Genomic DNA, 14,277 nt, shown 5'->3' on the forward strand with positions numbered 1-14,277 from the left:
TGCTTATTGAGACGCTCGTTGCTCCCTCCAGAGACATTGCAGACCACAAGCTTTTCACACCTCGACTATTTTAGCTCTTTGACCTATTGCCTATAGCTGACTCTTTCTTACCCTTATTCCCCATACAGTAGCGGCAGAAAAATAGTTAGACATTTTCTATCATTGGAATGCTGCCCTTGGCGTTTTGAAGTATCTGCAAACGACAGACGGGTTTCCATTGAAGAGAAGCAACAGGCCAGCAGCGAATTAATGGGAACAGGTTCAGATGAACTTCCCTCCTTGACCTGCTTCTTAAGAAACCCGGGACCAAAGGCAGCAGAGACCCAACACCCGCGGCAGTAGCTCCAAACAGAACAGCACAAAGTATCCAGCAGAGTGCCGAGACCAAATAATAAGGAATAAAAAAAAAAAGTAATGGCTGCACGTGCTGTCCCCACACACATGGACCTTCTCAGAAAAAGGTGTAGTTCTAACACCTAAAATAAAAAGACTAAAAAGCAAAACCTTGGATTTCCTGCTTGTGAGCTGCCCCAGATGGTTCCACAGGCCCCTAAGCTGCCTCTGCAATGAACAGGAAAATGTCACATCACCAGTCCAAAGAAACTGTCGGAAAACAGCAAGTGCCAAATATAGTTAAGTTTTATTTTTTATTGTCCGATAACACTGTGATAATATAAACCATATAAAGCATGATAAAACACTTCATAAGAGTAGGTACATATTATAAAATAAAAATTAAAAATATTAACAAAAGGAAAAAAACATTTAAAAGAAAAATATTACAATAACTGTACCAGTTTCTTCCTGTATCCCAAAGTTCATTGATTATGTTTAAATTATGCAGCACTAAGATAAGTTACTTTTATTTTCTCGCTTGATTTTAAACGTGCACTAACTCAAACAGAAATAAAACCTATTAATCAATACAGAAAATATTGTTAATCGCATAGCATTGCATGTGGATTTAAGGAGGGGTGATGCAGTGACTGCTAAAAGAAATGCATTATAATTACTCCCCTTCCTACGGCCTTACAGATTTCAGCAATGAAAAGCGGCTCAATAATTCACAACAAAAGGAACAGCCACTGAATTAGCCACAAACCCTGACCGACGAGCGGTTGTTGGAAAAATTGTCAGAAAACTCTCAGACAAGAGCTAGTTGTGCTGGGAACAGTGTATGCAGGAGCTGGTGGCATTCCCTGGGACTCTGGTCTCTGGTGGTGGCATCCCACAGAACGGTTTAGGTTGGAAGGGCCTTTCAGATCATCCAGTCCAATCTGTCACTGACAAAACCATCGCTACCCCATGTCCCTCAGCACCACGCCTGCCCACCTTTTAAATACCTCCAGGGGTGGTGCCTCAGCTGCTTCCCTGGGCAACCTGGGAGGCAGCTGGGATGAGCTTTTCCTGCTCCCACCTCTGCAAACACCAGTTTATGTCCTTTTGTGTCACCTCTCGGAGACAGCAGCTCCCCCTCAACTAAACTACCGAGCCCCTGCCATGTTCGTCAAACTCCAGAGGAGAGCCGCTGAGGACCGACTGCCAGGGCTGCCACGTCCATTTGCTGAGAGCTAATCCCATGAACTTTAAAACAATGAAACCCACCAGCCAAGCGCCCCAAAACCATTTCACTCCTAGATGAGGCACGCAGTGGGAGGCCACCAGTGACCCCCTCATCTCCTTCGGCTCTTTCCCACATCACACACTCGCCCATTGCTTATGTCCAAGGAGGTCGGCAGTTTTGGGAGGTGCGACTGCATTTTTCTGTGCATTTGCAGTTATCTCAACACGTGTTGAGATGGTACCAAAATGATCTACGTCTATGCACAATCTTTCATTATTCAATGTACTAAAAATATATTTTTAAGAACAGCCCATTAACTACTTTATGTTCTTAACCAGGAACGTTTCACCCATCCCCAGTAAACATTGCGTCTGTCCCTTTGCCGAAACACGATGCCTTTAATCATGATCAAACGCAAAATCCCTTTTAATTTCTCTATAGATGTTTTGGTCAGAAATACATGAACTAATAATAATTTAACACACAGGTGCTACTAGCTCAAGAATTCAAGCAATGTCATTTTGGGGACGAAAAGAGAAAAAGAAAATGTAAAAGGTTAAGATTTTTTTGCCAAGTGGGTAAGCACATTCTTAAACAGTGGTAAAGCAGACTTCAATTTTTGTGAAAATATTTGAGATTAAGAGATTCAAAAGCAAATCCTTCTTGACATCAGTTATAAAAGCTCTTCTAGCATTAATAACCTGCTGAGGATCCTACTCAGAACATCAAAGACATATAAACCCCCTTTCTTTCATATCTGTTTGCTGTTTGAGAGACTCCACTTGTGCCAGAAAAGCAAAATGTGAAACACAGCCCGATGAGGGAGCTTTGGTAAGGCCAATGTATCAGCAGTCATTAGTGAGCAAAACCCCTGCCGGTGTGAGAGACCAACCTCAGCAGAGCTAGTAAGCAGCCAAGTGAGTTAATAAACTGGGAGCTGCGGGTGCCCAGCAGGAGTCAGCAGTTATGGACTTTTCAAACCAAAGTCTGAGGAAATCTTCGCACAGACACAAAGCAGAGTGTAACTGGGGCCCAAGCCCAGGTATTACATTGTCTCCGTTACTAAAGTTCCGTTCTATCGTGCTTCTAATTCCATCTTACGTTTCGAGATATGCCCAGTTTCCTGTCAGTTAAAAACTCAGACAATCGCCCCCGTACAAGAAACCAGTGTTTACAATTTTATAAGGGGGAAAAAAACCCACACACTGAACCCACTGACCATAGTTAAAATAAACTAATTCCATAGTTTTTAAAATAAGGATATCAGCATACCGAAATGTTTCCAACGTTTTTGGTTTAAAAAAAATAGTAGTACAAAATTGTATTGAAACTTGAAAATTCACAAGAAAATGTTTTCAGGAGTTTTGCACAGTCCTGTTCAGGAGCAGTGATGCTCTGATAATGTCTTTTTGACTCCAGTTATAAAAAGAGAACCAGTTTCTTGAAGGAGTGGGACCTACAAGACCGCCTTCACGTATGGTTGTTGTTCAGATTGTTCTTATTAAAGAATCTCCTCGCTTCAACACTGCTGAGGGACACAGAGCAGCGAGATGGATTCTCTTTTCTGTACTCGATGCTCTCCATCATAGCTTGCTTGATCACCTGGAAAACAGTGAACAACGTGTCATTTGGGGAGATAACTAACATTTTAATGAATTATTAACTGGTAGAAAAAAACCCTTCAGATGTTAATAACTCTTGTTCCTACTTTTAATGTTGCTCCATCAGTGAGCAAAGTGGTTGCTGAGTATTATTATCAATACTATTTCTCAATTGAATAAAACACTGATTTTAATGTAGTTAATAAAGATATAACGGGATACTACCAACACCAAAATAGTCACATGGGAACGTACACCATTTAAACCAAGTCCCAGTGAAGTTCTGAAGGGTAAATCAAAACATTGAGAAAATCCATACTTAAGGTTACAGGAAATTATTATTATCTTGAGAAAGATTAAACCTTTATTTTTGCTTCCTTTGTCCTGAAGCAACAAGATTTCTTTACTATATAGAGAAAAACTGTCATTTCTTTATCTGGGATGATCATTTACACTTGTGAATATGGCAAGTCACTCTACAGATGCTGGGATCATGGTGTCACATTATACCTAGCATCATTAAAAAGAATTATTACTGAGCAAGTTGATAAAGAAACTTCCAGAGATCTTTACAGAAACTTCCAATTTCCTTTTCTTCCAGTTAGAAAATCCTCATACATAAAGAACTGAACATAAAATCCTGAACGTAATGTTTCCATCCAAAACAGTCATCTTTGCTTTCGATGGTAAAATGGCAAAAACAACCCAGGAACCAAATTAGAAAAGGATATGAACTGCAATGGATCCCAAGAAGCACCAGCTCAAGCATTATGAAAAACACACAGCCTACACTCCAATACTTGCTCCATTTGGAAGATGGCCACAATATCACATCCATCTTCTAAGCCCCAGAAATTCTGTTTAGACTTTTTCCCCACCAGAAAGAACCTCTGGCCTTTTCAGAAGCGTATTTGCTTAGTGGTTTATTACTGACAGAGGATCAGATATGGTCATACTTCCTATAACACTGATCTTTCAGTACTTCAGAAACAGAACTCAAGTGAAAAGACCGAATTCTCTTTTAATTCTCACTGTGTATCTCATCCAATTCTCTTCAGGTCACTCCAGCCGCTGTGTTACCCTACAGTGACTGGACTCTTCTTTCCTTCCCGTGCTGAAAGGATGCAAGATGCCACAGCTTGCGCACACTTCTACACGAGCTCGTGAAGAACCTACCTCAGGTAGACTCCAGCCCTCATTAAAATCAAGCAGGTTTTTTTCTACTAGCTATAACGGGCTTTGATCCAGCCTCAACTCTGAGAACAGTAAGGGGCACAGCTAAATGCAGGAAGCACTTTGTGTGTCATAACAATCAGGCAAACACTGAAGGAAACCTCTGTCCCTTCTGTATGGCAGATTTACAGCTTTATTGGCATCACCTACTTTCCCATTTAAGAATCGAGACCCTTTAATCCCCTTCCACACTGGCATACATACGTCTATGTTATTGAGGGTATTGAACTCCATGAGATCGTGAAGCCTTTTGAAAGCCTCATTGGGATACTGGAAGTTGAAGGTAGAGAATGGCGTATTTGGATCATCAAAAATGTCAAAGTCTGCAAAATCCTTCTCTTCCTGTGTTTCTCTTGGAACGCCTGCATACAGAGCAAAAATCCAATGTGAATGCTAGGTCTGAGGACTCGCCATCTTATTTCTTAATGGCTCTTTTGAAATACCAAACTACTACAGATAGACTTTAAAAGAGTTATTTCAGAGACAAAACATTTCCAGTGTATAATCACCACGTCATTATAAAGCTTCAAAGGAACAGCGAGATTTAGCATCAGCAAATGTGTGCTCACCTGGAGCTTTGTACTTGCGGAAGTTGATGTTCGCCAAAACAAAATGGATTATAGTTGGACAGTCTTTCTCCGAAGAGGTATCCTTTGGTTTGAAAACATAGCACTCCTTCATGCCCTCTCGATCAAACACGTTCGGGTCTATTTTTGGGAAAGGCAGCTTGTTCATTTTGGCCCATTTTTCAGCAAGTAAAATCTCCTGAAAAGATCACAAAGACGCAGCTGCATATCAGCATCCACTGCAAAGTGAGGTTTTATGTAGAGAGACACAGGCCAAATTGGTTACTAGAAGCAGTTTTATCAACTGGTGTTCTTTACAGGGGCACTGGTCAAGCCAGTCTTTGCCCAGACAAGCCAGTATGGCCAACCAAGTGCCTAATTCTGCCTGTCGACCTTCACCACCTGCGATGATTCACAGGAAGGAAAGAGCTGGTCTGTCACACAAATCTCTGGGTGAATTTACAGAGCTGACAGCTAGAAAAAAAAATTCGTAATTCTACTTGCAAACGGAGTATTGGTGCTATGGAAACCAAGGAGAGTTAATAAACACCAGTCCACACGTTGTTATGTTCCGAGTCACATCACAGCACCGAACAGCATTTGAAAGCATGCTAAGTAAAGAAGTCAGTCTGGAAAACAGCCTTTTTTTTCCTTGTGACAACTCAGTAAACAAAATAATTTGTAAATAATGACTCAAAAGCGTGTAATGAGGGTGTGTGAGAGGGAGGAGAGGGAAGGTCAACATCTTTAATCTTGGTTTTGAATGAAATAGGACCCTTCTCAGGGCAACTGTTTTGGATACGCAAGAGATTAAAAGATAGTGGGTGTAAAAGGATAAAACAAGAGCAGAGTCACTGACTTCAGCTGGCTGATTTCCCTGGCTGTTGGAGTAGTAAAAGTATATTAGAGTGCTACCATGCGTACAGGCCAGCTCTTGAACCCACATTTGCTCTTTGTGGTGCACGCAGAACCCATGGGATTGCACCGCCAGTATACAAAACTGGTTCCTGTCCTTCAGCCCACAAGCACGCAGCCGCTGCTGGGCACTACACCTGGGTATTAGCTGGAGGCACGTCACTCTTCTTATTACACACGTATTTGTGCTTCAGAAATAAGGAACCTTTCCCTTCAATGGTGGCTCCATGAAAACCTAAGGCACCGTTTAATTTTCCCAACAGTTTTTCTTGCCTTTTTGAAATCAAGAGTTTACAGAAAAACCTTCAGGACGCGACCTGACTTCCAGTCAATCTCTCCATCTTATGTTCCCCAAAATGGGCCCAAAAATTGCAGCTGATGGAGACAGAAAGCTCAATGCAAAGGCCAACAGAGGCGAGACAGCCTTTCGCACAGACTCCATGTGCAGAACATCATCACAGGGAGGAAGAAGGGGATGTTTCAGAGGAGATGACGGTGCTGTGTCAGTAAATTTAGCTGATGGGGAAAATCCTCCTTCACGACAAAAAAGGAGACAAATTCTTAAACAAATTGAAAATTAAAGGAAGAAACAGACCGTGGGATTCAGTCTATTAAGGAAAAATGAAGGATTTCAGCACGAGTAAGAGCCATCTCAGTGCTCGATTCTTCTGAGTAGTCCCCAACAGAACTAGAGATTACAGGAGTTACTCCTTTTTATTCTCCTGAAGCTCGCTTTTCTTTGCATTTGACAACACTGATTTAAAGTCCATTTTGCTACTGCTGTTATTTTCTAGTGTTGTTTGGGGGATTTTGTCCCTTGATAGCAAGAGGAAAGAAAAAACATACTTTGTTTGCTTTAATTGAAATTTGTCTGTAAAGCACCAAAGAATGCCAGTTGTTTCTCAAACAGGCAGGTTCTCTTGAGATCCTTCAAAATAATTTTTAAAAATCCGCTTGGGTTTCAAATATTTATCGCTTCTTTTTTGAGTACCTCACAGTAGTCTCATAACTGCTGCTTTTTCTGTGTCAGCTACCAAAACGATCCAACATTAAGCCTTTTGGAGCTGTCTGGATGCGTGGGCGGTACAGACTGAAAGCTCTGCTTTCCACACCTGCTACAGAAAACAGCCATGGCATTTAATCTGGATTTTTTTGGTGTTGTTTTGCTCTGGCCTGAATGGATTTAGGAATCCTTAAAAAAGCAGTACTGGGATTATCCTGGTGAGATGTAAAGGAACAGTTAGCGCCACTTCCAAAATGTTACATATTTCGCAATACCAGAGTGACTGAGACACATTTTTTTGCATGATGATGACAGAAAACCATTCATTTACATCATAGTGTCGCAGAGAATAGCCGTACAGAGCTAGAGCGCCAGCACCATAGGAAATGGCTAAATTCTTTAATACTGACATAAAATAAAGGTTCTGCAATTCAGTGTGAAGGCAAGACTTCCATAAAAACAAAAGAGCTACTACTACAAATGGATTATATTAATTAGCCTTCTTTGTGCCAGTTGTCTCATGTGAGTCATGCAAACAGGAACTGAGGCAGAGTGCAATGTTCTGCCTTGACGTGGAAACAAATTTCTCCGACGTTGTCAATACAATAGCACTAAGGCCTTCTGGAACCATGAAATGTGCAACCAACCCCACTGGAGGAATAGAACTGAGTCAAACTTACTAACACAAAGAAAGGAACGTCCGATCTTACTTACTTTGAAAGGAGGACTGGAATCACTTGGCCTCGCTGAAAAATCAAAAGAGATGATGAGATCAACACCTCTTTGAGGTCTTAAGATAAGCGGGTATGGCAGGTTAAACGTAAGCCCACTGTCCACTATGTGAATCTTTTTGCTCTTCACGTCTAGTGGCTCATATATCCTCTCAAACTCATCAGGATCTGCGCAGAACAAATGAAAACAAAACAAAAACAGAACCCGAACACACCAGTTAAGAACTGAAATTGTGATGGGCTTTCAAGGGTTTCCCCAAGTACTGAAGATTCCCCAGAATTCAAAATTTACAGTATCCCAGCTAAGCATAACATGAACTCCTGTGTGACCTTAACTCTTGTCTTAACAACTGGAGAATGCAGGGAAAGAAACCAGACCTGGCAGGGACCTCAGTAGGTGAAGTACACCAACACTCTGTCCCAGGGCAGAAGCAGAGGTGGCTTGAGGCAAAACGGGAGGGGACAAATGCCCAGCTTTGACCCCACCCTTCCCAGCTTCACCCCTTCAGCCCGAACAACCCATACAGAAAGGGAAGCGTTTGTGGGACGTTAAGAGCCAGAGTCCTAATGTCCATCCCCTCAGTGTTCTACAATCCCTGCCCAAACACCTGCCCCCAGATTCCCTCCCAAACCCCCTGTGCTTCCCAGCTCCTCTTCTCCAAATAACTCAAATTTGCCTAAAAAGCCTTAATGTGTCTCCCCTCTTGTGTGATGCTGGTCTGTTTCTGGTCATTAGAGTTAGGACTACCAAGACAAATCACTTCCTTTTCAACCTACACCAAGTCTCATCACCTCCTACTCACTACTACACTGGGAACAAAAAGAAATGGTAACCCATATCCATTCTGAAATTTAATCAGAATTACATGTGAGCCACTTGCCGCTACTACCGTCATGGTACAGTATGAAATAGTCCCCTATATCTAATGCCCAAACTGAGAGCTGAACGAGATGATGTTTTCCCTTTAACTCCAATATTCCCTGGGTGCAGTTCAGGAAGAAACAAGCAATTTTTCTTAAGTGTTTTTGCATCTGTCCAAGTCTCGGGATGCTGCTAAATGATCCCTGCAGTACTCAAACTGTTCTCCTGACAGTCTTTTCTTGCTCTAGATCTTAAAAATGCACGTTTCTGCCTTTTGACTAAAAATTAATGCTCCTATCTGTAGACGGCAGTGTAATCTAAGGAATGCTAAATAGAGTAATATAATTATTTCCTGTATAATTAAATTTCCTAGACTTACATATTGGCAATGGAAGTAATCTGAAAAAAGATATTTTAATATGAGGATAATCCATCAAAATAATTCAAACTCTAGTTCCTATCATTTCAGGATCCATGAGAAAAAAAAATTATTGTTATGAGGAGCAAGAAAAATCTCGGAACAGATATTCTGACTTTTTATTTCTGTTATTTATTAGAGGCACTTTGCTAAGTAATGAGGCACCAGTTTCCTAATATTCACCTTGTTTTCTAGGGAGGAAACGTTTTCAAATCATTGCCTATTGCTAAAGGGCTATGTGTGTTTATAGAGTTATATTAGAACCAGATATATTTCATAACAATGAATTATCACAAATCAATGAAAATATATTAGTGTTTATCAAATTCATCGTAACTAGAAAAACACTGGTAAAAAAATACAATTACCGCAGATCCTTCTAGCACACGTAAACCAGCCTTGTCTTCCCCTTCCTTTTTAAAGAAAACATTTCAAACATAATTTAACCCTTGTTCTCAATAGAATTTCTCAAAATCGCAGAAATGTTTTTTGTTCAAGCTTTGTATTATCTTATTTTACAAAATTTTCATTTGAAAGTCACAGGGATCCTTGAAACAAGACTTCTACCACCCATAATAATGTTTTTGATGGGAGCGTTACTACATAGACAAACCTCCAACGAAAAAGGCTGAAGAACCTATGACTCTATCATGTAATTTATCATAACAATTTTATGGTCTTTTAAATAATAAAACATCATAATGCCATCAATAAATTTATAATGACCACATTAGATTGGTTTCATTAGTTGTGGTCTTCTGGGATTACAGGAGAAATTCACCTTAAAGGTATTTCTTTTTATTATGATTCATTTTAGAAGTACATTTCTAATCTTTGACCTGCGAAGACAAATTGCAAAGTGTAACTTATGTCCATGCTATGGGGTCAGAATTCAAAAAGCAATGAAAATAATGCAGCATTACTTTAATGACATGACTTTAAGAGCAGGCTCGGACTGCCATTTGATTTGGTTTAGGCAGGGTGTGGAGGCAGAGGCCAGGAACAGCACACAAGGCCCCAGCGAGACAAGGCAGCAGGGAGACAACTGTGGGTCAGGACACCCCAGGGGAGCCCACAATTGCTCCTGGGAGATGGTGGATGTACCATAAGCATCCCTGATGCTAGAAGCACAGCCTCACCTATAGCCTGCACTGGGTGAGAAACCTTTGTTCTTTTTCTATGTCACAACACACAAATCCAGGACAATTGTTCTATATACTCTAGCGGCCCTGGTGAGTCAATCCATCATCATTCATTAAATCGCATGAAGGCTGAATGGAGTATTTATGCTCCGAGAGCCTTGGGACATCAATTTTCAGTCCATGTGGGTAGCTTTGATGAAATCTAGATCCATATTACGAGATGCTTTCAGTCCATCAAACAGCAAAGTGGGAGAAGCCCAAGACGGCTATGAGTACAGCTCCATGTGAAACCAGCACAGCATACGTATCTGATTTGCAGTAGGTGGATACACAAACGGATAGTAAGAATTGGCTGGAAATAAAAAAGAGAGCATGTTCTAGAGACCAAACTTTGTCACAGTTGGCAGCTTCAATGAAGTATGGTAGATGAAAAGGCCATTTGCCACTGACGTGCGTCCACTATAACAGAGTTTCCATAAATACTTAAATAAGGAAGCCGAGATTATGAGTTATTTTTTCCCTATTGTTATTCACTTGGCACTTTCTGAAGTGATCTCGGTGTGTTGTAATATCAAGGCACGGCAACAGAACGACTCTGAGTTCGCAATGGAATCATTCAAGGGCTGTAAAGTTTTAAAGCGTATTTGAGATCAATCAAGAAACTGCTCCACATAAATAGAATCCATAGCAAAGCGAAGCATTTTACTCTCAGCTCAGAAGCTGGGATCTCTGCCGTGTGCACTGCAGACCGAAAATTCAGCCCTCAGTAGTGACTGTAACATCAGCTTAGGTCTGCCACAGCTCATCCTCTTGGGGCAACTCAGAGGGTCTACAGAAGGTCTGAGACAACTGGAGATGCAGAGTATTATTTATATCCTTTTCAATTCACTCATTTCTCCTTTGGAGCATCTGTTAATAAAGAGGAAGTAAGTCCTAAAGCGGTTCAGAGCTCTCTCTGTACTCAAGCTGACTGGTAAACTGCTAGTGGTAGGAATAAATATGCAAAGCATAAATACACCCAGTGCCTTGGCAATATACAATATTCAAAATTTACACCAAAGTTTCCTTTCTGTCAGCTCCTTGGGGCTTCTAGGCTCTTACACGTACTAGCAAAATTCACAGCACTAAAATTTAATTTAATCATACTGAATGATTAAATTTTATATTAACTACAGAAATTTCAAGGTGTTTTTCACTATTCTTGACCATAGTATTGCGACTACCTCACAGCTGTTAGATTTGAGTTGTCAGTTCAGGTTTATGAGTGTGGGCTTCAGCTAACACTAAAAAAAAAAAAAAAAAATCACAGTTACGTCAAACTTTTACCAGATGTTTTAGACAAAAATTTCAGGCACTCAAAAGTAATTGTCTCAGAGGCGGAGGCTCATTCTGTCAAACTAGCGTTTTAGTTCAATTGAAATTAAAATCCAGGAAGTTGATAGTTGATTCTGAAGATTATCCACATCTTAATTATGCAAAATTCCCATCAACTCTCATTTTTTCCAACCATACATTTACTACTCGCTTTCCTGCCTCTTTTCCAGCTACTATAAATATTAAGATTACCCAGTTGTAAACACCTCTGAGATGATAAAAATATTTAGAAAGTGGAGTACAGATGGAAATTACTATACAACCACTGAAAGGGATTTGTTACAACAAGAAATACACATTAGAGCATGTCTGCTACTTAAGCTTTTAAACGACATCTGGTATTTACTATTGCATAATGCCCAGCCAGGACAATCTCTGGCCTCGGAATAGAACCTACGGGCTGAAGTGACCGCTATTATGACGAGGGATGGTTGGCAGAGCTGGGCCACTACACAAGAACATGGAAGAAACACCACTTTCAGAGATTTCCAGTTCCTCGGCTTGATGGATGTCAGTAATAATCCATAATAATCCAAAAGCATTACAGTCTGTATCACAGAAGCTGTACGTGGAGGCTCCACCAAGTGTGCATCTTCACCGCAACGTAACTTTTCCAGAGGGAAGCTCACATCCCTAACTCAGTGCTCTGTTGCCTATTGAGGAATTAAAGAAAAGCACCAGTGCCGGAAGAATACTAAGAAATTCACTGGCTCTCATTAAGAAGGTTGTAATGAACACTTGTCTATAGCAAATCTTCAAAATACTAATTGAATGTGATTCATAATACTCTGATATCCTTCACGGAGTGGGGCAAAACACTGAACTTCTTTTGCAAATTAGTATTTTTCTGAAATTCTAATCTTCCGTCCGCATTCCTGCTTCCTGCTTCTGCCAACGTGACGTGTGGATGCATCTATGCATCAGTCACAGCTCAAATGTGAATGCACCGGCTAGATGGGTCGCGCTGGGAAGAACACTGTGTCAGGAAAGCGAGAACCTGCAAGTAAAGCGTGCTGCCTCCACAGGGTTTTCAGAGGAAGTCAAAGACAGCAGAAGAGCTACAAGTTTTTTGGAACAGGGAAGCCCTTTTATTTCCATCAAAAGGCTCAGCAGCAATAAGAGAAAGGGAACAACACAAGATAACCCTTGGGAGAAGTCCAAGAGAGTAAGAGATGCCTCAAGTTGCACCAGGGGAGGTTTAGATTGGATATTAGGAAAAATTTTTACACTGAAAGGGTTATTAAGCATTGGAACAGGCTGCCCAGGGAAGTGGTTGAGCACCTTCCCTGGAGGTATTTAAAAGCCGGGCAGACATAGTGCTGAGGGACATGGTTTAGTGGTGGTTTTTGTCAGTGTTGGGTTGATGGCTGGACTCGATGATCCGAAAGGTCCCTTCCAACCCAGGCAATTCTATGAAAGTGGCCTTAATGAAGGGCACCATACACAAAAGCAGCCTGGTCACCTCTGCCAGCAATTCCTTCCAAACAAAGAGACACTTTGCCTCCAAAAGGTACTAACAGTTCTGCAGTACTAACAGTTCTGCACACTCTGGAGGGGACACAGGAAGGCAGACAGAAGTCACTGTGTGGTGCCCTCTGTGACACCCAGTGACCTCATAACCTCTGCTGCTGACCAAGGCTCATGACATTCTCCTGCCTGCAGGTGTGTGCTGTTGTAAGCCTCAGAGTTTGATGTTACCACCCTGAGAACTCGCTGTTTCTGGTTTTTACTAATGAACAGGCAGCAACAGAGGCTTTCTGCGAACTAACCTGCAACAGCTGCATCTAGTTCATCTTCCTCCACAGACTCCTGAGTGAGAAGGTCTGCCAGAGGAGAGAGCGGGTAACAGCTGTTGAGGTTCAATCCCAGCATGAAGTTGTGGACCTTCCCAGCGCGCCCTTCCCTTGTGTTGAAAAGGGCGCTATCACCAACCAAGGCCATCAACATTCTCTGCACCCAGCTTTCTTGGCTGCTGTTCTGATATTCTTGATGTGCCTCAGCATTTTCAGTGCCTGTAGAGGAAAATGAAAATCATCAGTGGTGAGACAGTTAACATATGAAGTATAAACCCAAGATTTCTGGGTCTACTGAAATAAAAGCCCTATTAAAATAAAAGGAACTGGTCACCGCCTTCTTTCAAGGAGCCGTGGACTGAATGAAGGAGCTTTGCTGTAATAATTTCAGAGGAATGGAGAGAAACCGTCCTCTTAACTGCACAGGCCAGTGAAACTTCTCATCTGCAGTGTAGTAGCGTGGATGCGTCCATTAGGAAAATAGACTGAGAACGTGTTAGATGACCTGATACAGACTTAATTAGCTTGGATGGCAAGGGAAACAACAGTATGGCTTTATCTGCGCTAGCACCCAAAATGCAAACTCTCCTGGCCTCAGGTGTCAGACCTGAGTCACCAAGATCCATACTTTATGTAGACTTGAATTCACCTGGACGCGTACCCTTCTCCATCCTTTGCTGACTTCTAGAAACCCAGATTCCTTAAGAAGGCAAAGTCAGTCTGCATAAAAGAGAATGCTAGGGGGTGGGAACTCTAAAATATCTAAAAATATCCTTTCAGTAAACTGTAGACTATAATCAATATCTGGTTTTAATTAACTTAAAAGTAAAATGAAACATCCAGACTTAGATGTCTACAGCTAGACGTCACAGAAAAAATGACTTGAACTGGCATAACCTTGCACTTGTATTGTCAAAACTTTGACTTTTTGAGGTGTTTTGTATAAGGACATACTTCAGGCTCAGGCTTGATACTTTAAGTGCAGCACTGAAATGTGCCCCTCTAATCCAGGCTTTAAAGGAGCTGATTTTGATAGTAGAGAGAAAAACAAGCATCAAACACCACAGTTTAGAGG

At 41.3% G+C, this 14,277-nt stretch overlaps 1 protein-coding gene across 1 annotated transcript in view; it reads right to left on the reverse strand.

Moving 5' to 3' along the window:
• Positions 1 to 621: 621 nt before the first annotated feature.
• The window catches only part of PLA2G4A (phospholipase A2 group IVA), an 85,479-nt gene continuing 71,823 nt past the window's right edge, over positions 622 to 14,277 (reverse strand). The window contains exons 15-19 of the mRNA XM_074597824.1: positions 13,179 to 13,421; positions 7,597 to 7,781; positions 4,968 to 5,163; positions 4,603 to 4,760; positions 622 to 3,166 (exon numbers count right to left, since the gene is read on the reverse strand). Coding sequence (XP_074453925.1) covers positions 3,035 to 3,166; positions 4,603 to 4,760; positions 4,968 to 5,163; positions 7,597 to 7,781; positions 13,179 to 13,421 — 914 coding nt within the window. The 3' untranslated portion in view covers positions 622 to 3,034. The remainder of the gene's footprint in view (positions 3,167 to 4,602; positions 4,761 to 4,967; positions 5,164 to 7,596; positions 7,782 to 13,178; positions 13,422 to 14,277) is intronic.

The sequence above is a fragment of the Larus michahellis genome, chromosome 8 (genome assembly GCF_964199755.1).
Source record: "Larus michahellis chromosome 8, bLarMic1.1, whole genome shotgun sequence".
Classification (NCBI taxonomy): Eukaryota; Metazoa; Chordata; class Aves; order Charadriiformes; family Laridae; genus Larus; species Larus michahellis.